The following is a 27,730-nucleotide window of genomic DNA, read 5'->3' as shown; positions in this document are numbered from 1 at the left end:
CCCGCTTCATTTATGTACTCAGTTGCCCTAAGGTTTCTTTGGCTTAAGGCAAATAACTTTTAAGTTAGCTAAAGGAATTAATTTTTATCTTTGTGATTCATTAAAGTTGTAAGATGCAATTAAAAAAAATAAAATATGGACTAAGGAGCTTGCAAAAGATAACACTGAAATTTAAGAACAGACCAATGTGAGCTTTCCCATATATTTAAATATATTGAGTGAACATTCCTTGACTCATATTCTCATTGCCTGCCTCTTGTTTACTATGTATTGCAGCACGATTGTTTTGATTATGCCCATGGCTTTGGCCAATCAGATAGGAGAATGCTACATTTTGTTTCCCATATTGTACATTCAAAATGAGAAAATATTCAGTAGTGCTAAATTTAGAAACGTAACAAATTAAAAAAAAAAAATTAAACTAGTTTCTCAAGTCATGTACTGTACCTGGAAAACACCTTGTTTTAAATCTTCTGAATGTCTCCGTTTAAAATAAGATCACCTTTTATAAAAGAGAAAATTCCATTGTGTTTACACTGAAGTGACTTCTGTATCATTAACGTGACTAAAAATATATAAACAGATCGTGTTTTCAAAAACAAATGAAAAAATGCACTGTACTCAAGACATAAATCAAGTTCTTTCATTGTTAAGCATACCTAGAAGGAGGAGTTCATTTTCCAAGTCCCCTTGCCTCATTTTTTGTTTGCTGAGGTGGCCAGCGCCTTGTGTGATAAATTGTGTGAGGAGGAGAAGGTGAGCCCACCAAATCCATTTCAAATATAATTAAAACCTGTTACGGCAAAAGGCATTAAGCTGCTGCATTCTGCTCTAATTTCATCAGGGTTAAATAGGAATAAATAATAATGCATAAACATGGTGATAAGTATATTGCAGACCTGTGCGTATAGTGAAGAGCAGTATGTTATTGATCTTAAATATACAGTAAACTGTATTTTCAGCCACTTGAGCTAAGTAGTATCCTACCGTTACCAGCCAGTTAATCCCAGACTAGAATTGTATTTTTTCAATATATGTCATCTTGAATAAGCAACCACTCGTTGTAGTTCTTTGGTAACCAATTAATTCAAGTTTCACTCTATGGTAGCACTAAATTTGATATTTCCAAATGATAATGAAATACGATACTCAATCATTTCTTGACATATTACTGTATGTCCTTATCAGGCATGCAGTGTGTTTTCTTCGCATTGTAATTCCAGTTACGACATCCCGGTGTACATGTTTCATAAAAGAGAGTGCTTATGTTGCCAAGATTTCACTTCTGCTGATGTTTGAAACTGTAGATTTTCTTTATGCCTTTGTGAATTAAAGCTTTCCTTTGTGTTCTGTTCTGCCTCTGACCTCCTTTATATTACAGTAGAAGAAGGCAGGCAAATTTGGCCTTCACATTATGCCGTATATATTCAAGACGAGAGAAAGCAGTTTGTTAAACCTAACAATGGTTAGAATTGCACTATATATATATATATATATATATATATATATATATTATATATATTATATATATATATATATTATATATATGTGTGTGTCAGTTACGTTTCAAAAAATAGGCAGTATATACTTTTTTACGTAAAGTAAGAATGCTTTCAAAAATAGACATGTTAATAGATTATATTTATCAATTAACAAAATGCAAAGTGAGTGAACAGAAGAAAAATCTAAATCAAATCCATATTTGGTGTGACCACCCTTTGCCTTCAAAACAGCATAAATTCTTCTTGGTACACTTGCACAAAGTCAGGGATTTTGTAGGCATATAGTCAGGTGTATGATTAAACAAGGTGCTAATGATCATCAATTCAATATGTAGGTTGAAACACAATCATTAACTGAAACAGAAACAGCTGTAGGAGGAATAAAACTGGGTGAGGAACAGCCAAACTCAGCTAAGGTGAGGTTGTAGAAGACAGTTTACTGTCAAAAGTCATACATCATGGCAAGACTGAGCACAGCAACAAGACACAAGGTAGTTATACTGCATCAGCAAGGTCTCTCCCAGGCAGAAATTTCAAGGCAGACATGGGTTTCCAGATGTGCTGTCCAAGCTCCTTTGAAGAAGCACAAAGAAACGGGCAATGTTGAGGACCGTAGACGCAGTGGTCGGCCAAGGAAACTTACTGCAGAAGATGAAAGACACACCATGCTTACTTCCCTTTGCAATCGGAAGATGTCCACAATGCCATCAGCTCAGAATTGGCAGAAAACAGTGGGACCCTGGTACACCCATCTACTCTCCGGAGAAGTCTGGTCAGACGTGGCCTTCATGCAAGACTTGCGGCCAAAAAGCCATACCTCCGACGTGGAAACAAGGCCAAGCAACTCAACTATGCACAAAAACACAGGAACTGGGGTGCAGAAAAATGGCAGCAGGTGCTCTGGACTGATGAGTCAAAATTTGAAATATTTGGCTGTAGCAGAAGGCAATTTGTTCTATTTTTGAAAGCATTCTTACTTTACAGCATTTTTTCACACCTGCCTAAAACTTTTGCACAGTACTGTGTGTGTGTGTGTGTGTGTGTGTGTGTGTGTGTGTGTGTGTGTGTGTGTGTGTATATATATATATATATATATATATATATATATATATATATATATATATATATATACACATACAGCTCTGGAAAAAATTAAGGGACCACTGCAAAATTATCAGTTTCTCTGGTTTTGCTATTTATAGGTATGTGTTTGGGTAAAATGAACATTTTTGTTTTATTCTATAAACTACTGACAACATTTCTCCCAAATTCCAAATAAAAATATTGTCATTTAGAGCATTTATTTGCAGAAAATGACAACTGGTCAAAATAACAAAAAAGATGCAGTGTTGTCAGACCTCGAATAATGCAAAGAAAATAAGTTAATATTCATTTTTAAACAACACAATACTAATGTTTTAACTTAGGAAGAGTTCAGAAATCAATATTTGGTGGAATAACCCTGATTTTCAAGCACAGCTTTCATGCGTCTTGGCATGCTCTCCATCAGTCTTTCACATTGATGTTGGGTAAATTTATACCACTCCTGGCGCAAAAATTCAAGCAGCTCGGCTTTGTTTGATGGCCATCCATCTTCCTCTTGATCACATTCCAGAGGTTTTCAATGGGGTTCAGGTCTGGAGATTGGGCTGGCCATGACAGGGTCTTGATCTGGTGGTCCTCCATCCACACCTTGATTGACCTGGCTGTGTGGCATGGAGCATTGTCCTGCTGGAAAAACCAATCCTCAGAGTTGGGGAACATTGTCAGAGCAGAGGGAAGCAAGTTTTCTTCCAGGACAACCTTGTACTTGGCTTGATTCATGCCAAAGCTGCCCGATTCCAGCCTTGCTGAAGCACCCCCAGATCATCACCGATACTCCACCATATTTCACAATGGGTGCGAGACACTGTAGCTTGTAGGCCTCTCCAGGTCTCTGTATAACCATTAGATGACCAGGTGTTGGGCAAAGCTGAAAATTGCACACATCTGGGGGTGCTTCAGCAAGGCTGGAATCGGGCAGATTTGTCTTTGTGAAGGACGCATTCTTTCTTTATTAAAATATCATCATGTAAGTAAAAAAATGTATATCAAAGTTTACTTCCACCTTAAAATATTTCATATTTTGTGAATATCAGTGTTTTGTAAACAGTGTTAGTTTTAAATGATACATAGTATGCTTAGCAATAGAATGTATTTGTGGTGCAGCATGTCACAATAGCAATAATAAAAAATATCAGGTCACTAACTTTTCATGACATAACCTAGAAATAGCATACACATTTTGCTGTTCAAAATGAAAAGTTAACAAGGTGTCACCCACCGTGAAATATGTTTGTTTTGCTATACCCATAATAGTGATTATGAAGACATTTTAAATGAGGTATCTAAATCTTAACTCAATTAAGCAAATTGGCCACCAAGTTTGCTACTGTAAATAAAATCTCTGTTATAAGGCCAAAAATGTACCTGTTCCATCAAACAATTCTCAAGGTACTGTTCAAAATGAAATAAAGGCTTACTTTCTAAAAACAACCCACGTGTGGGAAATGCAACTCTAATGCATGCTTTGGCAAGGGTAAGGTAATGGTCATTGTCTCAGTGATGCAGTTTTGTTATTCTGAATAATCCAATTCCAGCTTGCACGTAAAAGTTGTATGTCAGAATGGTGCTGAGAATGACTTTTAGAGAACAAGCAATGGATGAATGCAACTTACTGTCTGATCTGCTAGCATTACATTACAAAGAGACTAAAAGCATGTTAAATGATAACTATGGTACTGTATAGCTTTTTCAATATAAGCAACCCGGTAACAACTCTAGTGAAGTAGATGCATTTCCATTTGTTAACAGAATGTAATATTAATAAACTTTAGTGCAGCTTTTCACCTAGCCACAGCCTGTAATGTAAAAGCATAAGAAAAGTTAAAAACGAGAGGGGGTAATGCGAGCCATCAATGCTCATCCGATTCCTAGTAGCCGATTGATCACTGAACTTTGTTCCTTTAAGGATTTTAACCCTTTGCTGCCCAGTGTCCAATATATTTAACATTAAGAAAACAGGCATTATATAGGCATTGGAACATAACTAGGGCAGTAAAGTCTCCCCTAAATCTCAGTTTCCCTCAGATTGACTTTATAACTCTTTTTTTGCCCAGGAATATCACATGTCTAGTTGCTCTTCACTGGACTCTTTCCAAAGCCACAATATCTTTTTTGTAGTGATTTATTAATTGATCACAGTACACGAATTGTGGGCTCACCAGTGTTGAATCATCCATGTGCCACAGGAATCTTAATTTATTGAGAATTATACACAATCTGTAGAACATGAACTAAACAGAATGTGTAAATACTCCCTAGTTTGGATAATAATAGGATTCACTTAATATAAAGAGAAGAGTTATACTTGTGGTATTATGGTAACACAAGACACAACTACCATTGTAACATTTTGAACAAAAATACTACCCCAGAGGTCAGTGCCGACTACGAATGTTCCAGTAAAATCTACTTTTATATTCGTCACATTTTCAACTTATCATTTATGAACCATTGAAGCAGAAGTGAACCGTTCATATGACACATTCTCACTTCAGCTATGTTACCAGATGAGATTGGAAGCAATCTCTAATTAAAGACCCAGAAATGTTACATTGTCCAAAACCTATCAGTCCTCATCCTAATGAGCACCTAGGTAAAATAAGAAGCTGCTATGACATTTTCTTTCCTAAAGGATTTTCAGAAAGTAACCTTCCTGATATGATATTCAGTATTGGTATTTGATAACAGCTTGAAGCATTATTCACTTGCTGTTCTGGTCTGCCTCCTTGTACAAGATTCCCAACTACAAAATGTCAGATACATATATTTTTTTTTTTTTATAAGTCTGACTCCTATTTTATCATGAGAAAGAAAGCCTTTAATAGCGACCATTTGGGGTACTTTATGTAACTGTCCAATGTCGCTGAATTATTCAAGCAGGGACCTTTGCCATCACCTTTTATTATCTGTACTGAAATGTGAAGTAAAATCAAGTAGAAATGTACAATGTCATTTAAAAAGCATCATTAATAAACTCAACACAGCAAGCCATACTATGATGATTGATCTGGCCAGATCTCAGCAATATGTTGTTGGTTTAGTACTTGGATGAAGAGCCTCCAAGGAAAAACTTGTTCTAAGGGAAAAGCAGGGGTGTTAAATTGTATTAATACAACTCTGTAACTAGTTATAATGCTCAATGCATTTTTGTATTTTATTGTATTCATTGTAAAAGGTTTTGTGATGGTGGACCACTATGAAAGGCGCTATATAAAATAAGTACTGATTGAAATTAAAATGAAAGCTGGGGGTTGGTCAGTTTGCGTTCGTGTTTTGATTCTGGCTCACTGTGTTACCCTACTGTGTTATTCTTTCTGTAGATACTCCAAAGCTGTTACATTTCTGTCTGAAAAGGCACCACTTGCTGTTATGAACCAAATGTACTTCTTCATCCCTTGTTTTATTTATTTCTTAATTTAGACATCGCCAGTGGTTTTTGCCCTGGTTTTCTCTCCAGTTTGGTATGCCCAATTTTTTATCCCAGTTCACCGCTGCAACCCCTCGGCGACTCAGGAAGTGGAGGAAACATGTCTTCCGAAACGTGTTCCTACCAATCAGTCATTTCTCGCACTGCGGATCCACAGCGAAGCCACCAGTCCTATAGTGACGGAGGACAACACAGATGGCTGACCCACAGCCTCCCTGTCAGCCACAGGGGATGCTGGTGTGCGGTGAACCATGGATTGCCCTGCCGACCTAATCCCTCCCACCTGGGCTCAGCCACTTGTGCGCCACCCCCTAGGAACTCCCGGTCATGGTCGGCAATAACATTTGAACCTGCAATCTCCAGGCCATAGGGCACATTGTACACTGTACACATGAGTAGCATTTAAATACCTAAATATTTGTTTGAGGATTGATCATCAGCTAAACTCTGTTTTGGGAGGTAGTTATAAAACATAAAAAAGACCTGGAATTATCAAAATAGTGTTTTATATGTGTTGGTTTTATATAAGTTAGTCCTTATTTTTCATGGTAGGAAATTAATCTTGAGGTACTATGCTGTTATTCTATTGATCTTGTAATATGCAGATCATTTTATTGGAAAGGTGCAGCTTGGAAATACTGTATAATCTACTGTTGTTGATACACAGTACAGATATATGTGTTGACCTCCATGTTGTGTACTGTGGCATTGACAGACACACAGTTGTGATGTTTCTGCCACGCATGAAAAACCTTCTCCCACACATAGAGGTACAGTTTTAGGTATGTGAGAGGAAAAAAAAAACTAATATGTCAATTTGAAAGAGCCTAGTAAGCTAAGTGTTAATCATTATACTATAAGCACACATGTATAGTAGCTACTGTGTCTTTACAAACATCCCAAGGGTAAACGACTTTCAAACACTTTGATATTAAACTGCTACTCCACTGCTATATGTTTGATTACAGGGTGATTGACGTTACTTTATTGCCCAGTTTGTATTATACGTGTCTGGGCCTTCAGGTCCTTTCACATAATAGCAGAGCTGTGGAAAATGCATGGCCTTGTCTTTCTCTTCATTTCTTTTATACATGTTTTCAGGCCTCTGGACTGCAGCTTGACGTTTCCATAAAGACAGTCTAATGATAAAAGATAATCTTATCAGAAGGCAGAGATGTTGGAGTTTTACCTGATATTAAACTCATCCATCCTTAGATTGATGTACTCAGAAAAGTAATGTACCTGTAACTGGCGATATACAGATCATGACATTGTGCTCATGTTACCTTCTCTGGGTGGAAGTCGGTGTGTGGTCAGGAAGAGTAATATCTGTCTTGGTGCAATTGAACAAGGGTGTTTACAAAATCATGAAGTGTTACAGAAAATTCTCCCTAGACCGTTTTTTATAGTAAGAAACCCTCTGAAATATATTTTTTTCTGTGATGAATTAATTCAGGATATTAATTCACAATTTATTATTCCCAATTGCCTCACACCTTGACGTATCAGCTGTCCGTCCGTGTGATTACATTTTATTCTGTACTGTATGTATACTGCAGGAAAGCCTTGTCATTAATGATATATTGTGAAATAAGCGCCACTTTATGATTAAATAAGGCCAGGGTTTAAATAAATAGATTTTTACTTCCTATGATTTGTAATCATAGTTAATCGTACAAGCTTATTTTGAAAAGCTTATGTTACTGCATTCATTGATTGGATTAATACGGGTAGGGGCTTGTGGAAAAGTTGGATTTAATGTTTTCCCTGCAGATTCTGTCAGCAAATATAACATTTAGTAACCTGATTGCAGTGTGTAAAATTCAAAAATCCCGTTTAGATTATAAATAGAATGTTAAAGTAGAAATATCGAAGGCTTTAAATACATTTCTGTACCACTCATTAGAACCATGCTAGTACAGTACCTTAATGTTCTGTTTTCTTTATTTTCACTTTGAATTGTGTAGCCATTTATTGTCACAACACAGAACACAAGAACATAAGAACAAGAAAAGGCTGTTTGGCCCATCAAGGATTGTCCTTTGTTAGCACACCATTCAAATACAGTGCAGAAGGTATTAGGACCCAACCTGACAACACAGCAAAGGGAGTTTTATGTTCCAGGTAGGGTCAAAATACCTGTTGCACAGGCAGTGAATTTAGTGCACAGTGTGTTGGTAGGTTCAATGGATTTAAAGTGAAAACAAAGTTGGAAAATTAAAACAATTACAAACGAATGGCAAAGGATCTTCAAAAAGGTTTATAATGAAGGTAAGGCATTTCTTTATTAAGTCTTTGGTTATTTCACCATACTACAGGACTTGTAGTTTTCAGCACATTGCTACAGTAGGTAGTGCTGTACTGTATATACAAAACCAGAGACGCTCAGTTTGCCAATGTGAACAATACTGGTTTTGTATTTGCAGGCTACAGATGCTTTATTTTATTTTGTAAAATATACAGTACCGACCACAAATTTTGGAAACAACAAATGATTTACAGAGCAATTTGGAGGTGTTCAGTTTATTGCCCTCTCTCAGACCCGTTACTTATTAAATATCTTGGTATCAGTGGAGGCTCATCATAAAAAGCTATGGAGGCTAAGCCTGTGTGTAATTTGTAAAAGTAAAAAAAGCTTACCTTGCGTCAAGGTCTACTGTATTACAATTGGCTAATGTAGCCTCAAAATGGATGGGATTCTATGGGTCTTCAACCTGCAATCACCCTCTGTCTGACAATTTTGAATGTATTGGTATTGGCTACACAATGCAAGTTTGCGGCTAGCATCTACCACTCATAATTAGATTTAATCTTGATGTATCTGTTGCCAGGCAGGCTATGGGTTGATTTCCATACAATACATTGTAGATTTTAAATTAATTCGCCATTTTCCTCGCTTTCAATTGAGGAAAAAATAATAATAAACTAATAAAGGCTGTCCAATGCCTAAATTTGGGCCTTCTTCAATAGGGAGAACCAGAACAAGATTGCCTTTTTAATTGCTTGTGGTAAGAAAAAATGAAATGATTGAATGAATGATATTGGTTTTTCAAACCAGCTCTTGATTTTCCTAGTGGATTTCTGTGGGCTACTGTGTTTTAAAAAGTCTTCCACAGACTGTAAAAATATATTTTCTACAAATTACATCATGTTTCTGAATAGATAAACATATGAAAAATACTTTAATGAGCAAGATATCTGACAAGCAGAGTGGTTCCCCGAAATGGTATCTTTTTCTAGGAAAGTAGTGCAACTGGAGTTTGTTGCCGGATAAACTCACTCAGGCTACTTGCTCACTATATATCTTGGTATCACTGCATAGATAAAATCATTTTATTTAAATATGTAGCCTATTTTTAAAGAGGAGACGATTATCTATTCAGAGATACCAGGGTATTTAGTAAATAAGGGGCCCGAGCGAGGAAAAATGGGCAATACAATCCCCACTCCTAGTCTTGCTGTAAATCATTTGTTGTTTCCATAATTTATGCTGGTACTGTATATATTTTAATGTTTCAAAGCTCTTTAATTACACTAAATTTTGGGAAATGATACAATTAACTTCTTAGCACAGTACACTTTTTAGCTTCCAAAATGATGTACTTTTTTGATTACCCTGAAAAAAAAATGCAATTTGCTCTTGGTGCATTATAGTTGTGGTCATTACTAATGTATTACTTTATGTCCAGTTTAATTATGTTTTGTCTGTACTTAATTATTGTACGTAATTGCACAACCTACAGGCCGTTAAGCCTGCGGTTAAATCAATGGGAACAGATTAAAAATCAAACCTGAATACGAAATCAGATGGTTTCTGCTTTAAAAGCTTCTTGTCATTCATATTGGTCCCCCTTTTGTGTTTCAAATGGGCCCTGTTCTCAAAGGTTTGACTCCTGAGTTGTTTTAAAGGATGTTTTTCATTTTGAAAGCCTGTTTTACAGAATAAAATGCAGGTTGATATTCGGTAAGCTGGTCTACAAGGTTATTGGCTTCTTGAACATTAAGAACAACTTCAGGAATAACATAAAATATGCTTTGTTGAAGCTTTGTGAATGGAGCCCAGTATTTCAAGTTTGTGCTTCGTTATTGGCGCATGCATGTTTCTTTTTTAGTGTTTATTACTGTTTAGACCCTTACACTACCACATGTATCACACTGGTACCGAATATATCAATATTTATATGTGTGTCTGGTTGTCTCATGGTCTTTTACCCAGGAATGTACCCCAAAGCCTTTGCATGCAGATCATTTACCTTTAATCTATATGGGTTGAGCTTCATCTTTTAGAGTTAATCTTGTTTCATTAGCAATACCATTCGCCATGACCTTTGACTTACTCCCTGCTATATTATTATTATTATTATTATTATTATATTATTATTATTATTATTATTATTATTATTATTACAAAAATGTAAATACCTAACCCCCTGCCACTAATAGGTCACTAATGCAACTGCTTTCTTCATATTGGCATGTGCATGTTGGAATCTAAGCCTGCGAACAGCTAACTTTTTTCTTTTTTTAAAAATATATATTAATTTATTCATTTTATCTATCAATTACATGCAGAATGATGATTACACTGGCTTTTGAAAACCAAAGTGTTGGGGTTATGTGCATTTGTTTTACTGTTATAATTGTAAAGCAATGAGAATAAAGTCTGGATTTCTCCAATTTGCATTCAGCTTACCTTTCTAACAATCAGTTGAAATGAAATTGAATGAGAAAATGCACTGAAGCCACAACGTACCAGGTATCCATATGCTCGTCTGTAGTTTATTCCCAGGTACAGTTTTAAAACTTATTTTGTTGTTTTGAACTTCTCTGGATTTAATATGGCAGTAGGTAGTCAAAGGTTATTGGGAAGTTATAACTCAGTGTAATTGAAAATGGACGAGTGACAATGTAGAAAATTATGATTGCTTTGCTGGAAAGAGAAATGGTATGGTGTACCACTCAACATTACTTTTCATTTTCCTGTTTCAATCAAAAGCTGACAGCATTTTAAATTCTTAAATCTCACAACGGTTGAATTCATATGAAATTAGGTAGTAGGAGTTCTTCTAGGAGGTGTTTTTTTTTTAAATCTTTTTTTGTGTTGTGTGCTTTTGAAAAGCACACACAATATTTTTGTAGTTGTTTTCTCTTAATTAAATATATTGTCTGTTTCCTAAAATATGTCTCAATCAAGCCAAACTAGGAAGACTATCTCACAATTCCTTCTTTTTTTCTTGCAAAAAAACTTTTCTGTCTATTTTGACTGTTCTTCAGTCTTGTTTGTTCTTGAATGCTCTGTTTCCTCCATCTTCTCCATTCTTAATCCTAGGTCCCCTTACAAAGAAACAGAACGATGATTTAGGTGATAATGACGGGACTGAAGACGAAGGTATTTTTTGATGCCAAACTGATATGCATGACAAGGAACCCTTCAAATAATTTTTTTCTTCTTTTATTTTTAAAACAAAATTCTTGTCCTTTTTTTGAACGTGAAGATTTTTTTTTCTTCTTCATTTTTGATGGATGTTTCTGTCTTTTTTTGCTTGATGTTAAACTATACTTTTCTTTTTTTAAAGTATGTTTTATTGTTACCCGTCATATAGAATACTTTTATCGTATCTCTTTCTAAGGTTTTTGCTTGACTTTTTTTTTCTTTAAACATTGCATTCCACATACAATGTCAACTTTTAGATGAATAACAATGACTAACTACCCAACTTTTAACACTGTTTTGCATGGTTTTCCAACCCCCTTTTATAAACACAGTACACAACAAATTTCACTAAGATAAAGCTCATCTCTTGCATAGTGAATGAACAATGCATACAAACCTTTTTTTTTTACGTTTCTTAAGCAACAGTAATTGTACTATGGTCATGTTCCTGTAGGTGCCTAAGTCCTAAAGACACTTACCTTACTTTGACATCACTTCATTTGGGGATTATAAGCAATACTTATATTAGTTTCACTTGCTTTTTAAATGTTCATAAATGTGTGGCAGAAGCTGGATTCAAACCTGTACCCTCCACCACCTTCATCTTAAAAAACAAAGAAATCCAAACATTATGCATTGCTAAACTTATGACATATATATATATATATATATATTATATATATATATTATATATATATATATATATATATTTCAAAATTATTGTTATTTCTAACGGGAGAGGAAACTAAAATAAAACTATAACCAACATTATCCCAAGAACTTTGTTGCAAATTGCCTTATTTGGATTTTACAATTTAGTCTTGAATAGTTGTTTATCCAGGAATAATTAAAAAAATAACTACATGAATAAATAAAGCCCTTAACAAGTAATCTGAAAAAGGCTTGTTTAAAGCACAATAGTTTCAGCACTGCTGTATATGCAATCATTATTAAACAAAACATTTACACCAAATTAAATTTGTAATAGATTACTGCTACAGTATCTCAACACAAGGTAGCAAGTAATTTAGAAGACACTGCGTACAAACAAGGGCTAAATACAATCAATGAATGATTTAACACCAGTTGTCACATTCATATTAAAGTAACCATGACGACACCAAGCATGGCTTAGGGTTTATATTTAACATTTATTTGTGTATATTAGGGTGCTAATACCCTTTCTTATAAAGTGCCTCTGTAAATCTAGTTATATGTCTTTATGGCAGGGTAGGACATAAAGATTAAAGGGGTGAGTGCCCTTCAATTTCAGCCACGTTCCTGACTTGGATATTGAATTCCCCTAGCTCAGTGTAACACTCTGATATTGTGGAAGGAAAACGAAAAACATTTTTAAAAGGAGAAAGTATAATTTTGAAAAGAAGGGCCTTCAGCTGTGTGACACAATACAGTACATGCTGAAGAGCATCTTATTTACAGTTTTCATGGAATGCCCCTAGACATTGAAGGATAACATTGTGTAGCAATGCTTTCTAAGCCCACAGATATAAAAGCACCTATCATGAAGTAGGAGCTACAGAGTAGGACAATAAAATGGCTCATAAAAGTCTCTTTAAAAGAAAAAAATTAAAACAAAAATAAAATTATTGATTCAACTGCCTACTGTAGTGCAAAACACATGCACATTTTATGAGCATTTAAAGGTAAAATTAAGCTTCTATTCTACCAGCCAAAATGGCCAGACTATATAGTACCCACAGTTTATTAGATGATCTTTTATACTGTGGAAATGTATTTGCCCCATGTTATTCCACTAGTGCTTGCAAGATGCTTAAGTATGACATCGAACTACAGCTTATTTTCATATATATATATATATATATATATATATATATATATATATATATAGAGAGAGAGAGAGAGAGAGAGAGAGAGAGAGAGAGAGAGAGAGCTTGTTTTTTGAACTGTAACAGCAGTGATCTTGGAGGTTCTGATTTCTGTTGTGTTGTCAGTATTTATTTCTCAATACCTGACTCTGCAAGGCTGTCACTTCTGCAAGGGACATTCTAGTTGTTTGGCTTGTCTTTTCGTCCCCACAGAGGCATGAGCCACTTGATTTTTAAAAAAAAAGCATTATTATTATCGTTGCTGTATATTACACATGACCAAGTTTATTTTTTCGGTCACTGCGTACATTATTTACATGTACAAATACCAACATTCAAGTTTTTTTTTTTTTTATTCAGACATCTTAAGCTTTTCGTTCCCGATTACCATTACAACTCATGTATTTAAATAATAACCTGCGAAGTTATAGTAATACTACACTAAATTAATGACACTTAATCAAAGACTAGGCTTATATTCCAATGCTCTCAACCTTTTGTTAATTATAATACCATTGTCTGTATATACATTTTGCAAGTGACTAAATAAAAAAGTATGATACAAATTTCTTGACACACAAATGTTTCCCTTCAAATCAGTTTCTGACCAAAACCAGGAACATGACATATATGTTGCTTAAGAAACCAGCTAACATCTAAAGTCACATTTGTCTTTAACTACTGTTACACAAATGTGCTAGGGCGCACAGTTCAGAGTTCAATTCTGCCTGTCAGATTTAATTTGCTTTTTCAATTATTTTCTTTCCCTTTTAGACATTCGTGAAGGTGGCAGCCCAAAGCCAGTGATGGTGTTTATCCACGGAGGGTCATACATGGAAGGCACTGGAAATATGTTTGACGGAAGCATCTTGGCGAGTTATGGGAATGTCATAGTCATCACTGTTAACTACCGGCTTGGTGTATTAGGTAAGATTTAAGCTATTCATAACCTTAACCTTACTGCATGGTGTAAAGTGTTATACATAAAACAGTTCGATAAAGTTTAGACTGAAATGTATACATGCTTTTAGTAATAAAACTTAAAACAGTTGTTTTCTTTCCGAGGATACAGCTTTCTAAACATGATACATAAGTGAAAATATATAGCAAATCCCATATACACAAAAGCTTTGTTGACTTCCACTTGGATATCTTGTCCTAGTGAATTATGCTTATTAGCCAAACATCTTTTAGTTACTTTACAACATTAAAAGCTGTTTTGAATTTTTAACTGACAGGGGTGGAGTAAATCAACAAATACAATGCAACTTTATTTAACTGGTTTATATTGGCATTTAATCTAATGGGGCCTTGTTTATTTATTTTCAGTTATGACCTGCACAGGAAATGTTAATCAGGCAATACAGATACTGTAGCATATTGTGGTTATATTTTAGATTATATAGCATGAATAGCCATGTAATTACAACAGTTGCTCTTGCCATGGCACAAGTAATTTTCATGTAATTGTACATGTATTCCAACAGTAGTTACCATGTAAGACCCTGAACATGGTTATTACTGTGTTATTATGTGGTTGTGTATGCCCTTTAATCTAAAGTGCTACTTGTATGTATTTTGAATTCTCTCAATTAAAATCATACAGCGCTGCATGTTTCTCTTTCCATAAGTGACAATCTTAATGTGCAGTAGTTGACTTAGTTTGTGGGTCTACTTTAACTTGGTTTCTTGTTTGTACCTTAGAAGTTATGACCTTCAGATAATTTTTGCTGGGATTTCACTGCAGTAATTTACAGACAAGTTGATACTTTTTTGCTGGTTTTCAATTGCATATAACATTGTTAACTTATAACACAGGCTATAAAGTAGATCTGTTTTTGTTTTGGTTGAATACACATGCGTTTAAAAACATGAAGATCAATGAATATTGATGCAGTGATCAGGTAAGTTGTCATTACTGGATACCCTGCCTGCATGTTATTATAGCTGTTATTGTTGGAGTCACAGTTAATGTGATAGCTCTAGATTCAGGGGTCTGTAATTTTACATTCTGCCAAAGAGTGCACATTGTTCAAACATTAGCATTGAAAGTCGTATCAAGTAAAAGAAAAGTGTTCTAATATGAAGACGGCTGTGTTGCAGGACACTGTCTTTCAATGCTTTAAAGAACAATCAATCAGCCAAAGAACTTGAGGCGGTTTGGTTTTGTAGTAAAAGAGCAGAGAGCAGGGTTCATCTGGTAAAGGCACTCCAAGTGGAGTGCAGGATGCGTCCTATAGCCTGGATGTTGCCGGTTCGAGTCCAGGCTATTCCACTCCCGGGGGGGTGGGGGGGGGGGTTGGGCAGAGTGTTCTCTGCTCACCGTGCACCAGCGACCCCTGTAGTTTGACAGGACACCTGCGGGCTTGCCTGTAAGCTGTCCTGAGCTGTCCTGTCCTCCATAGCTCTAAGGTAGCTGCATGGTGAGTCTGCAGTGTGTAAAGCAGCGGTCGGCTGACGGCACGCACTTGGGACAACAGCGTGTGTTTGTCTTCGACTGTCCCGAGTCAGCGCGGAGGTAGCGGGGAGTTGAGCCTAAAAATAATAGGATATGTCAAATTGGGAGAAAATAATAAAATAATTGTCAATAACTAAATTAAAAAAAAAAAAGAGCAGAGAGCAAATGCATAATAGCAGATAATGTGCTGAAATTATACATTACACTTTATGTCTCTTCACCTTCTGCTGCATTACTGTTGTGTAACTAACAAGATTAGCACTGTTTATTCATAAGATATGTCAAGTGAAGAAATACAAGTTTAAATTCACATTAGATTAATGATCTGCTACCCTGGAGCAGCCTATTAGCCAATTTTTCAAATCTTCAGTGAATCATCAGTGAGCACCAGAGACTTGTTTTGGTCTTGAAGTATTGTGTTAACCCTCAACACAGGGAGGCCTATGCATGTGAAAATGGTTCTCTTTTGTGATACTATTATTCAGGATATAAACAGGACATATATTCAGTGGTATGCTCTTAATACCATGTAATGATCTGCAGTTAATCAATAAAAAATAGTAATAATTGGATTTTAAAATGAGTCCTTCAAATACCAACGATTTGTTGAAAACAAAAATGTTTCAAATAATTAGTTACTGGTGTCCGGGTTGTTATGCAATTGGCCATCTGGAAATTCACCCCAGAGAAATACAATTATTTTTAGAAAGAGAATACACACAATGCATTGTGGCTTCTTCTCAGTCTTATTCATTGTACTTGCCCCTAGCATAATAGATGAGATGTATAATTGTTTTATTTGTTTGAGGGCAAATTGTGTTTAACCATTCTTCTGGTCCTGGTGCAAGCTGAGAAATGAGAATGTGAGAATCAAGAAGACTTCTTCTGTAGTTGTTCGGTAAAAGTAATGTAGACGTGAATAAATAAAGGGTAGCGTGTCATCAGAAAGTGTCCATGACAATTTTTTTGTAACATCTAGTAAACCATACAGGGGTGATATAACCACAGTGTTGCTACCTTTCTAAAAAATACTTTATCTAAATCAACATTTAATATGTGGATGACTAAACACAGGAAACAATCAGATTACAAGGAACCACTTCTAAATGATTTTCTTCATGGATAAAAATACTCACAAAATGACTTATTCCAAATCATATATATATATATATATTATATATATATATATATATATATATATATATATATATATATATATATATATATATATATATATATATATATGATATATATATATATAATATATATATATATATATATATATATATATATATATATATATATATATATAATATATATATATATATGTTGGTATATATTATATATCAAAGTAGACTTTTTTGCTGTCAAAATGAAATCTTTTCCTAGCTTGGCACAACACATTTGTGTAGGTCAGTGTTTTTTTTTTTTTTTTTTTTTTTTTTTTTTTTTTTTTTTTTTTTTTTTTTTTTTCGAAGTGAATCACTGCTGCTGCAGGTCAATGTTTTACAGTGGGCGAGTTTTCTTAACAGATGGTAAGTGGGTATCAAAAATATTAACATTTTTACTGTGTCCCTATCACCAAATGATTCACTCCTCCTGTTCACAAAACAGATACTAATAAGAGAGAGACGCAACAGGAAGCAGTCTGTATTCACATTCTTAATTAAAACTTGCCTTGCCTGTGTTGTTATGCACCTGTTATTAACAAAACATGATATGAAATCCCCATACAACCATACTCTTGTCAAGACTAGATAGCCAGGAGGCATGATGAAATAATTTTTGATTCTCTAGTTTCTTATAATTTGCTGTTGTCCTGTTCTGTGAAGTCACACAGTATGTTTCAGTTGCAGCCAGTAACGATTATTTGTACAATGTGTTGGAATCAGGCCACCATTTATTTAAGTCTTGGTCCAATACTACTCCTCAATGATTCAATTATATCATATTTTAAAGGAGATCCACTGCCGTAAATTGTTCACAAATACGGTTCGTAAGAAGTGCAGCAGGATAGCAGATAAAGATGTATTATTTAGCCACTGGCTCTGAGCCTACCCCTTTCCCTGTACATTCATTTACCTGTTACAGAGTGGTGGTGACAGGTGAAACTGCATTGTAGACTTGAAGTTACCAGGTGCTTGAAATCGCAGAAGAGGTTTTTTCCCCCCAAACCCAGCTCAGTTATAAATCATTATCAACATCTGTCTCTTGTGAGCTTTGTGGAATTGGTGTGCCAATTACCTTTTGGCCTTGGTAAGTAAAGTTGACATTCTTAGCAATTTTCTTTTTAAATAGATAAAGAGAGGGTTTTGTACTAGTCAAATACATTTCAGAGTTCTTTGGTGTAGGGTGGTAGTGTTATCCTTTTAATCCATCTTGCACATAATGTCATTTTATAGACAGTTCTACTGGGGTATTCAAGATGTGCTTCTGCAAGTCAGAGTTAATTGACATGGCACAGCTATGGATTTGCCCTCCACCTGGCAGAACTATTACACGGATAGGCAGGGGTGTCCTGGCCACATTCCAGTAAAATTGAATTGTGCCCTGATTGTTCCACTGCCTTGGCTACATTTATTCAACAGTCTTAAAAATATTGTTTTCTGCTTTGAAGGAAGACAGCTACTATATTTTTTTTTGTGAAGAGGGCCATCTACATACAATATATCCCGTCCCAAAAAAATCCTGTGCAGTATTTCCTATATTTATTTTGTAAAGAATACACACTGAATTATTGAAAGACTGGCACACACACACACACCCACATATATATATATATATATATATATATATATATATATATATATATATATATATATATATATATATATATATATATATATATATATTTGTAATGTGATCAGGTTTAAAAAGACCTTCAAATGTAATAATTATTACAGTGAACAGAGAAAGTGGCTATGAAAGTTGAGGATAGATATAGATATAGATATATATAAAAACTGGGATACCATTGTAATACCAGGTATTACCTTAAAGAATCTCTCCCCAGACAGACTCTGTTTGTGTAACCTTTCATCACCAAAGAGCCTCATCCTCATTTGTTAATGTTGATGGCTGCAAAATCTGGGAGGGGGAGATGGGTGTTTTGTTTTAGTAAAAAAAAAAAAAAAAATGCGAACAGATTGCATCGTTGGGTTTGTAATTAGTATATTTATCACTCATTACTATATTTAATCATAAATATAAATTGCCATAATTATTAATAATTTGGCTTGCTCTGAACAAAAGAAAAAAAAACAAGGAAGGGAGCCAACAGGATGAGTAAGAGAAGTGGAGTGAAGAGAGTTATTACATCCCAGTTAGTGTCCTGCAGGAGAGCATTCAGGCACTGTGCAGTGACTGTGGATGCTGTGAACAGAATTATAACCCCTTTGGCTAAAGACAGGATCTGTGGCATGCAGGGGGAGAGCAAACACACTTGATGGCTGTTTGCTATGCACCAGACACCCCACATTAGTGATTCATGTTATTCAATTGTGCACACTCCTATGGAGGAGCCCTTAGATTAACACACATAGCATGCCTGCAGCTTCCACCGCCAATCAATCAATCACTGGCCATTGAGCTCTTGCCCATTTATTATGAATGCAAGTTCGCTTCTGAGAAAAAAAAAAAAAAAAAAACAACAACAAAAAAACAAGAATTAATAACAACAGCTAAGATTCAGCCTCGTGAGACCTGATAAATCTATATCCACTGCCAGTTTGCATGTGAATTGGAATAGATATCTGGAAAGAGGGGAGGACTGAACAACTATTACAGCATAGGAAGACAGAGTTTTGCTTTGTCAGTTTGGCAACATTGGATGCTTATTATGTGTCAGTTCAAAGTTCTGATTCAGTATAAATGCTATTTGGGCTGGAGTAGTGTTTGCAAAGGGTAAATGTGATCTGACCTTTCAAGTTGCTTTTGAACGGGATGCATCGATATGCTTTTTTTTTTTTTTTTTTTTTTTTTAAGAACCATTTTGTATTGATGATAACACACATCAGAAGATATGCTTTTGTTATTGAATCTGCCACTCAGCTTCTCGTGAAAGGTTGTGCTAAGGTTAGTTTAAAAAAAAAAAAGGTTCTTTACAATGGACACAATAAAAAGGTTACTTCTCAGAACTGTGTTCATTGTTTGAATAATGGTTGCTTTTGACCAAGGCATTCCTGTATAGACTTTATACACCACAGTTCAGGCCATTTTACTGATTCCTTGACCTTCTGACTGTAGCTGTGGCCACAATATGTATGTACATTGACATCCTTTTTTTTAAAGAACCAATGACATACTTTCTAAAACAGCAGCTGCACCTGGGTATGCTATACCTTGCTCATATTGTGATGTACAGTACATAGTGCTTCTTCAACAGAAATTAAGGCTTTATAACATGTATTGTTCATGAATACTTGTACAGGCTATGCTTCCTCATCTTGTTTCAGAACATTGATAATGAGGAGTCTTAAACAATGATCAAAAGATAAACTACCGTAGAGATTCATACAGGTCACACATTCAGCTAAGAAATTAAATAGGAACATTTTCCAGTGTGTTGTAATGATAAGGTATGACTGAGTTAATAGTACAAGTTAAAAAAAACAATACAATAATCACACCATTTTCACTTTGCTCTTAAATGAAATCAGTATGAATTCATTTCAAGTGAAAACAATAAAACAACAGCATCAGCAGCTGGTACATTTTCATCCAGTTGTGTAACCACCTATAGATATTGATTTAAAGCAAGGAATATAATGATAACTTGCAGCTGGGAAAAATAATAAAACACTGTCTATACTGAAGTGAGTTGGGTCTTTTTAAGGGTTGCTTTATACATAGATATTGATCAGACTTTACATTAATGATCCATTTATAAAAAACAACTATTAACAAAGAATAATAATAAATTCAGTGGTTCCCAAATTGAGGTACGAGGCCCCCGTGTGGGGCCATGAGAAAGTTTCAGGGGGGTCCACAGCACATGTAAAAATGTTCTCTCCCAAATGACCCTGACAAAGCAGTATTCCCCAGACCAGGGAATCAACTTACACAACTGCTGTTAGGTTACTGGAGTAATTTCAAATGCAACATTTTTGTCAGCTCGTGTACCATTATACAACAAAAGGAGATGATTGTCCAACAGAGCACAATACTTATGAAGCAGTTTTTTAAATATCTGAGGAATTACACAGAACATAATGAAAGCAGTAGTCCTACCAGTACAAACGAACAACCTATTTTCGCTAAAGGTAGCACAATCAAAATTTCAGGTGGGGGTCCTCAGTCAGGTTGCCTGATGTCATGGGGAGCTTTGAGCCAAGAAAGTTTGGGAACCAGCCGTGTGGTGCACAGTGTGACTCATACTGCTCAGGTTTGAATCCTGGCTGTGCGAAGTAGGCCAGTCTTCACTGGGGTCGCTGAAGGGAGTGTTGCATTGGCACTGGCACTCCTGTGGGTTATGGTGGAAAAATCTTACTGGCCAGACACCCAGTGAGCTCACGGACGGACTCCTGCAGGGCTGGCATTTCTCCTCCAGAGATCGGTAGCTCGCTGACATCCATTCAAGTTCCTGGGTGAAAAATGGAAGCTAACTTGGTCGTGGGATCGGAGGATGCCCACTGAACCTTTGGGTCTTCTGAGCCGTGTGGGAAATTGCGACGGTGAGAGGAAAAGCGATTGGACATTCCAAACTGAGAAAACTGGGAGGAAAAGAATAATTAGACACACTAACTAAATGCCTTAGTTATATGTTTCGAAAACTATACATTAACTTTTTAATATGCATTTTATTAACCCCCCTGCATACATGCAATAATATATATATATATGCAATAATATATATATATATATATATATATATATATATATAAATATATAGATATAGATAGATAGATAGATAGATAGATTAGATGGACGTGAGATACTGCACTTTGATTAGCTTAGCTATAGTGGATAGATCCCTTAGCTAAGTATACAGCCTTAGAATGTAGTATAATTATCTTTAATTTTTTTATTTTTTTTATTTTAAAAGAGGTGCAAACCAACCTGGGAGCCAAAGCTTAGTGTTTGTAAATCTTTGAAAACGTGTCCCTTTTGTCTTTCATAGTACCAGCAAATGCAGTTTGTGATTAAGTATACTACTGGTATGCTGGAGTTGGGGGCTCAGCAAAACAGTTTATCGTGTCCTCTTCTACATATTCAGAAATCCCTGGATTTAAATCTTTGCTGTGGCTGCCAGGTGAAGATCCTACTTCATTGCAGAGATACATCAAGTATTTGGGATAACCTCAGAGCTGCTGTGCAAGCAGTAGTATAGTGAAGCAAGAAAAAGCAATTACAGACACTCCACCCTAATTATAACACTGACCCTGAGATCCAAGCGCTTAATGTTTTATAATGAGGGGAGAACTATAATGAAGGTCATTTTAAGCAGTAATAATTCTCATAGGAAGCCAGGTTAAAGTTGCCCAACATCTGATAGTTGGATAATTTCCACTACATGTTCAGAATAAATAATAAAAAAAGTGTAAGAAAATATAATTTACATATGTATTTACTAATACATATACACTACCATCCAATCAAATCTCATAACTGAGCGAACATTTCATTTAGGTTGAAATGCAAAAGAACATACCGATTTTTGAAGTGTACATTTTGTTCAACCACTGTTTTGAAAGACTGGAGTTTTTCACAAAGTGCACAAAAGTTATCTCTCAGTGTGCCTCGGATGCTGTTTTCTGGCTGCGCCCCAGTAGTGTTAAATTTAACGGGTGCAGCCTCATAATCCTTTACTGTAAAGGTCGACAGCAATCAAAACCTCGTCATTGCAAAACTACTTCATGGCTCATTCTGAATTATATTCCTGTCTTCTAGCCTGTCTGGAAGTCTAATGAGATATAAAAGTAAAAGAAGAAAAAAAAAAAATCTTAAAGCAGTATGCTTCTTACAACTCCTCCATGTGCAATATAATAACAGGGACACCGATAAAAGCCAAAACTGCCAAGCACCTACCTAGTTGTGTAAAAAGAGACATAAGCCACATAACAAAGGGATTAAAACACATAAAACATGATGTTGCTTTCACACACTTTGCATAGTTTTGATGAGCTGTCCATTTCAGTAACAAAGACTTCTTTGCAAATTATTACTGCAGTTTATCTTGTGATTGTCCAATTGTGGAAAACCAATCACAGCTGAGCAATGGAACTTGGCAGGACCTGTAGCAACAGCAGACCACAGGGAAAAGAGTGTTCTTGGTATTAATTGTGTTGTACACTGTACTATGAAATGAGTGCAGCAGTCAACGGAGAGATTCATTACAGATTTATTAAGCAATGAAAATGAAATGCAGCTTCAAGCCGATTATGATAGCCATGCCGACCCTTAATATTCATCAGCTGAAGAATCTTAAAATAAAGACAAATGACCTCTTTCAAGTTAAGTGGAGAAAAAAAAAACGAATCCCACAAGTGCAACAACAACAAAATATTCAATAATAATAATAATCTCTCGCTATTCACATGCTGCTCAGCAACATAGTGACTCACTGAGATTAGTTTGGGAGTTTCAATGGGATTGTACCACTGACCCATTATAAATATATGCATTTTAAGTCAAGCTAGGATTTACCTATCTTCTGGTAAGATGACCCATGCATAAAAACGTGTCAAAGATAGTGATCAAAAACAGGATCTCCCAATCCAAATGAAAAATTACATGATTTACAGCTTGAAGAATTATTATGTAGCGGCTTTGTTTGTGTCTTTCTGGACAGTGGTGGGTGACTGTACTGTTTTTAAACTGCCGAATCAACTATTTATTAGTCTGGATTTTGTATTTATTTTTTTGCTGACGGTTGAGACAGGCTGGCTCCTAGACATGACAGTGCACTCACTTTAATTAAGTTTACTCACAGTTCCCAAGGTGCATCAGTAAGGGCCTTACATCCTGTCTTACACTTGTCAGAAGCAAGCCTGGCATTACTGGGGTCTGCCCTAGCTCCTCTGCTAGATTAACTGTTTTCTAATTTCATAGGTCAGGTAATAGGATTAGTATGAGGGTCCCTTTGATCACTGTAACTTATGGCACCAAAGTGGATTTTCAGTGTGATATTGTTCTAGCTGCAGGGAGCAGCATCAGCTCCAATGAAGTGGAAAGAGAAAAGAAGATTGCAGTGCATGGATTTGGTGCTATCATAACAACAACCCCAATACCAAAAATATGAAATCTGTGTATATCCCAAAAAAAAAACAATGGAAAAATACTGGAAAGGGTTACCCAATTCACATTGACTTGACCCCTTTTCCTGTTAAAAAAAACAACAAAACAAAACAAAAAAAAGCTTGATGTGCCTTAGGGATCAATTGTAGTTCGCAACACGGGAGTAAGACTGAAGCGATATCGTTTGACAACTATCGCAATAGTCAAGCCTGTGTATCATGTATCATTTTTTGTGTAAAGTGTTTAAGCAAAAGGAAAGCTTTTACTTTTTGGATTTGGAATCGGCAATTATTTTTTGCATTAAGCGCAGAGCTTCTCTGTTCCCTTCAGGTCTGACTCTGCATGCGATTGAGCTCAGCTTCTCCCCTCTGCCCTGCCCCACCACCTGTGAGTATTAAGAAAGTAATGTTTGGGATATTAATTTGCCTGACCATTTAATGAGATGCAGAGGTTGTGCTAGCCTTTAAAAATATGCATTTGTAAAAAGCATACCATCTCAAAATCTGAGTTTTCAACCATAACATCTGCGTTTTTACATATTGCATATAACATAGTTATATTATTATTCAACATAGTTATATTATTTTCCAGTGTAACTATTTCAGATTAACACAGTTAAAACAGTACACAGTATAAATAATGACGGTAGAAATAGACAAAGACAAGCTTAGCTTACCATGAAACCTTTCTTTTTTTAGAAAATCCCCCTGTTCACATCATTAAAATCAATGTTAGAACACGTACCAATGTCTCTGCGGTTAGCTGTCAACATCATACCTATTTACAGTTTTGCAGTTTAAAATTGTTAATTCATAAAATTTCATGTTTTCGATGATCCTCACGTAAACGAGAGTGTTTGCTGGTCTGCCCTCTGTTCTGACACTCAGCTAAAACTCTGTTCTGCTGGGACACAAGATACAGGTATCATAATTGCTGTTTTGCAAAAGCAGGAAATATGTCGGAATAATTCTCATTACAAAACCTGCAGGCCTCATCCATGGTCTTGAAACCATGATTTGTGAGGATGTTTTACTTGTGCAAATACTTGGCTGAGATTTCAACAGGTAAAATGCTCCAATACAGATTAGTGAATAGACTCTCTACCAGGGGTATGCACAAGTGTTATATGGGATACTGAGACCTGTGTGGCTCTTTTATTTATTTATTTATTTTTTTGTAAGAGGATGCAGGGTAAATTTTCTCTTGATTGGCTAAAAAACTTTTTTTTTTTTTTTGATTTTGCTCTGACCACTAACTGGTACAAATCAACATGAGTAAGGTTTAAAAAAAAAAAAAAAAAAAAAACACCTACTGTAATCAGTGTAATATGGATACTCTTTTTTTTTTATCGTTACTAGCAATGTTACACAGTAATCAACCGCTCCACATGTATTACTGTGGGTTATTTTAAGCTTTCATAACATCGATGAATCGATGCATTGGCTTTTTTGAAGAACGATGTATCGATAGTGAAAAATTAGGCATCGCCCCAGCCTTACAAGAGAGATATTTATGGCAATTAATAAAAATTAGATTCAAAATGTAGGCTGTGATTTCTTTGAGGTTTTTTTTTTTTTTGGTAATATAGTATATACTGAATGCATCTTTTTTGTACAGCTGTACAAAATTACCAATGGTGAAGCATTATAGGCAGTTGAGTGGCTTCATAGCATAGCTTTTAACTGCATACCACATGCTTTTTGCTGCATGCCATTGATTGAAAAAGTGCAATTCTTACACTGGAATGAATTGTAACAGTAAAAAAAAAACGCCACCTGGCTGCTTTGTTCTGAGTGTAAACAGTTTAAAAGTGTTTTTTTATGCAGTCAGTGACAAGCTTAGTATTACAGCCATGCATATGTTGTGCATGTAGGGACACATTCACAGCAGATATCTAAGTTTGCACTACTAAGATACCACCGGTGGTGAGAACAATATAGTTTCTATTTTTTCAGCCTTCCGAACTGCATTATGGTAGTCGCACAAATAACCTTTTTTGGCATTATTGTGTTTTTATGTAAGGATATAAAAAATCTATTCATATTGATGTGTCTCCTTCTCACTTCTTTTAAAGGACATACAAAAAAAAAGCTACACAGCAAAGGAGCCTATTCTTTAAAATAGCTTTTTTTTTTGTCCTACTGGTCACTGGCATTATTATAACAATCTTGATGGGTTGGATGAGCGCAATATCTCAGCCCTTTACTCCCTGTAACCTTGCTGGCGTGCTGGCAGCCCAGTTGTAAATTGCAGCTGCTTTGTGATTGAGCTCTTCAATTCTCGTCAGGAAAAGTGCTTTTTGATTGTGCCTGTACAGGGGTCCCTAGAGAATGCCGAATAATACAATGTCCGCAAAATCTCCCCCTTTAAGTTTTTTTTACATTTTTTTTACTGACTCGCATCCCTTGCAAGGGAGGAGGTGGGAGGGGTAAGACTATGGATATAATTCCTTAAGGATGGGACTATATGATTGTTTTCCATCTTGTTATAAAGATTTTTAAATATTTTAAACATCATCAGGGCAATGTTCATGAAAAGCTAACGCCTCACTTTGTGGCAAAAAAACCCTCCTGTGGCTGTATTTCAAAGTTGAATCCAGTTTAGTCAGATATACCTTTTCAATCGGGTGATTTGTGGGTTTATATTTCACTCTTGTGAAATTTGAAAGGCTCGGCATTCTCTACAGTACCATTGATTCCCCAGACGGATGGCATTGATAACACAAATTCAAACACTACAGGTAAAAACAAGGGCTCTAACATATGCGATTGAGATTTAGGAAATAACAGGAAAACAAATACCAAATGCTCTACAAATTGCTTTAGTTTGTAAAATGTTTCATTATTTAGCGGTTCAAATTTAATTCCCTTGGCCTTGGATCGAATTGCTTTACTACTGCCATTTATGTTGACATATTCAAGGCCTATAAGATGGTTGACAATGCAGTTTTAATTAATAAGCTGCAGGCCTTGAGGTTTGGCATGTGTTCTTATACAATACTGTGTGTATGTTGAACCCAACCGTAAGATTTACTTATTTTCTCAAACAGTTGATTGGCTAAAGGCTCAGGGTTTTAAGCTTTTGCATTGCCTCATACTTGGAAAGGGCAGTGTGGTGGGGTGCCCCCTCCCCTGTGCATATTTTGTGTACTGTGTTGTATGTGGGATGTTTATATGTATGTGTGTAGAGTTGCACAAAATGTGGGTTATGTAGCACAAGTGTTTTAAAATGTACATTTGTGTTAGGCACTGGGATTGCACAATCACTTTGTGTGCAGATTAAAGTGGGTATTTGTATGGGGGCACGGGGATTGCACAATTAGTCACTTGCAGATCGTGCCAAGATTCAATAGAATGATTGATTAGCAATCGAGCCTCGGTACAGCTGCATAAAAGTGAGTGTTTCACACACACAGGGTGGTGTGTTCAGGGAGAAAGAACAGGAGAGGGTCAGAAACTGAAAATAACAATTGGTATTCGTCCTGGAGGACCAGCACAATACTTGTTGTGGGGTTAATTCAGTGTTTTTTGTCTGTCAGTTTATTTTGGCCAACGTGTCGGTTTGTGTTTACATCTTTTATTTACAAACCGGCGCAATGGGACATTCTCTTACAAGCTGTGCCTGTCTACTTCCTGGCCTGACATCACCACACAAGCTAGCCTGTGTGCCAAAACCAACATTTAAATAAGAAATAAGCCCTCTAACCAAAAGTCTGCTTTAAAA

At 35.7% G+C, this 27,730-nt stretch overlaps 1 protein-coding gene across 1 annotated transcript in view; it reads left to right on the top strand.

Moving 5' to 3' along the window:
- LOC121326587 (neuroligin-1-like) overlaps positions 1-24,011 on the top strand; it is a 100,315-nt gene extending 76,304 nt beyond the window's left edge. The window contains exons 3-4 of the mRNA XM_041269920.1: positions 14,089-14,241; positions 23,908-24,011. Coding sequence (XP_041125854.1) covers positions 14,089-14,241; positions 23,908-24,011 — 257 coding nt within the window. The remainder of the gene's footprint in view (positions 1-14,088; positions 14,242-23,907) is intronic.
- Positions 24,012-27,730: the final 3,719 nt, after the last annotated feature.

This window comes from Polyodon spathula, chromosome 14, assembly GCF_017654505.1.
Source record: "Polyodon spathula isolate WHYD16114869_AA chromosome 14, ASM1765450v1, whole genome shotgun sequence".
Taxonomy (NCBI): domain Eukaryota; kingdom Metazoa; phylum Chordata; class Actinopteri; order Acipenseriformes; family Polyodontidae; genus Polyodon; species Polyodon spathula.
Note: the sequence above shows the minus strand (reverse complement) of the source record. Positions and strands in the feature narration are given on the sequence as shown.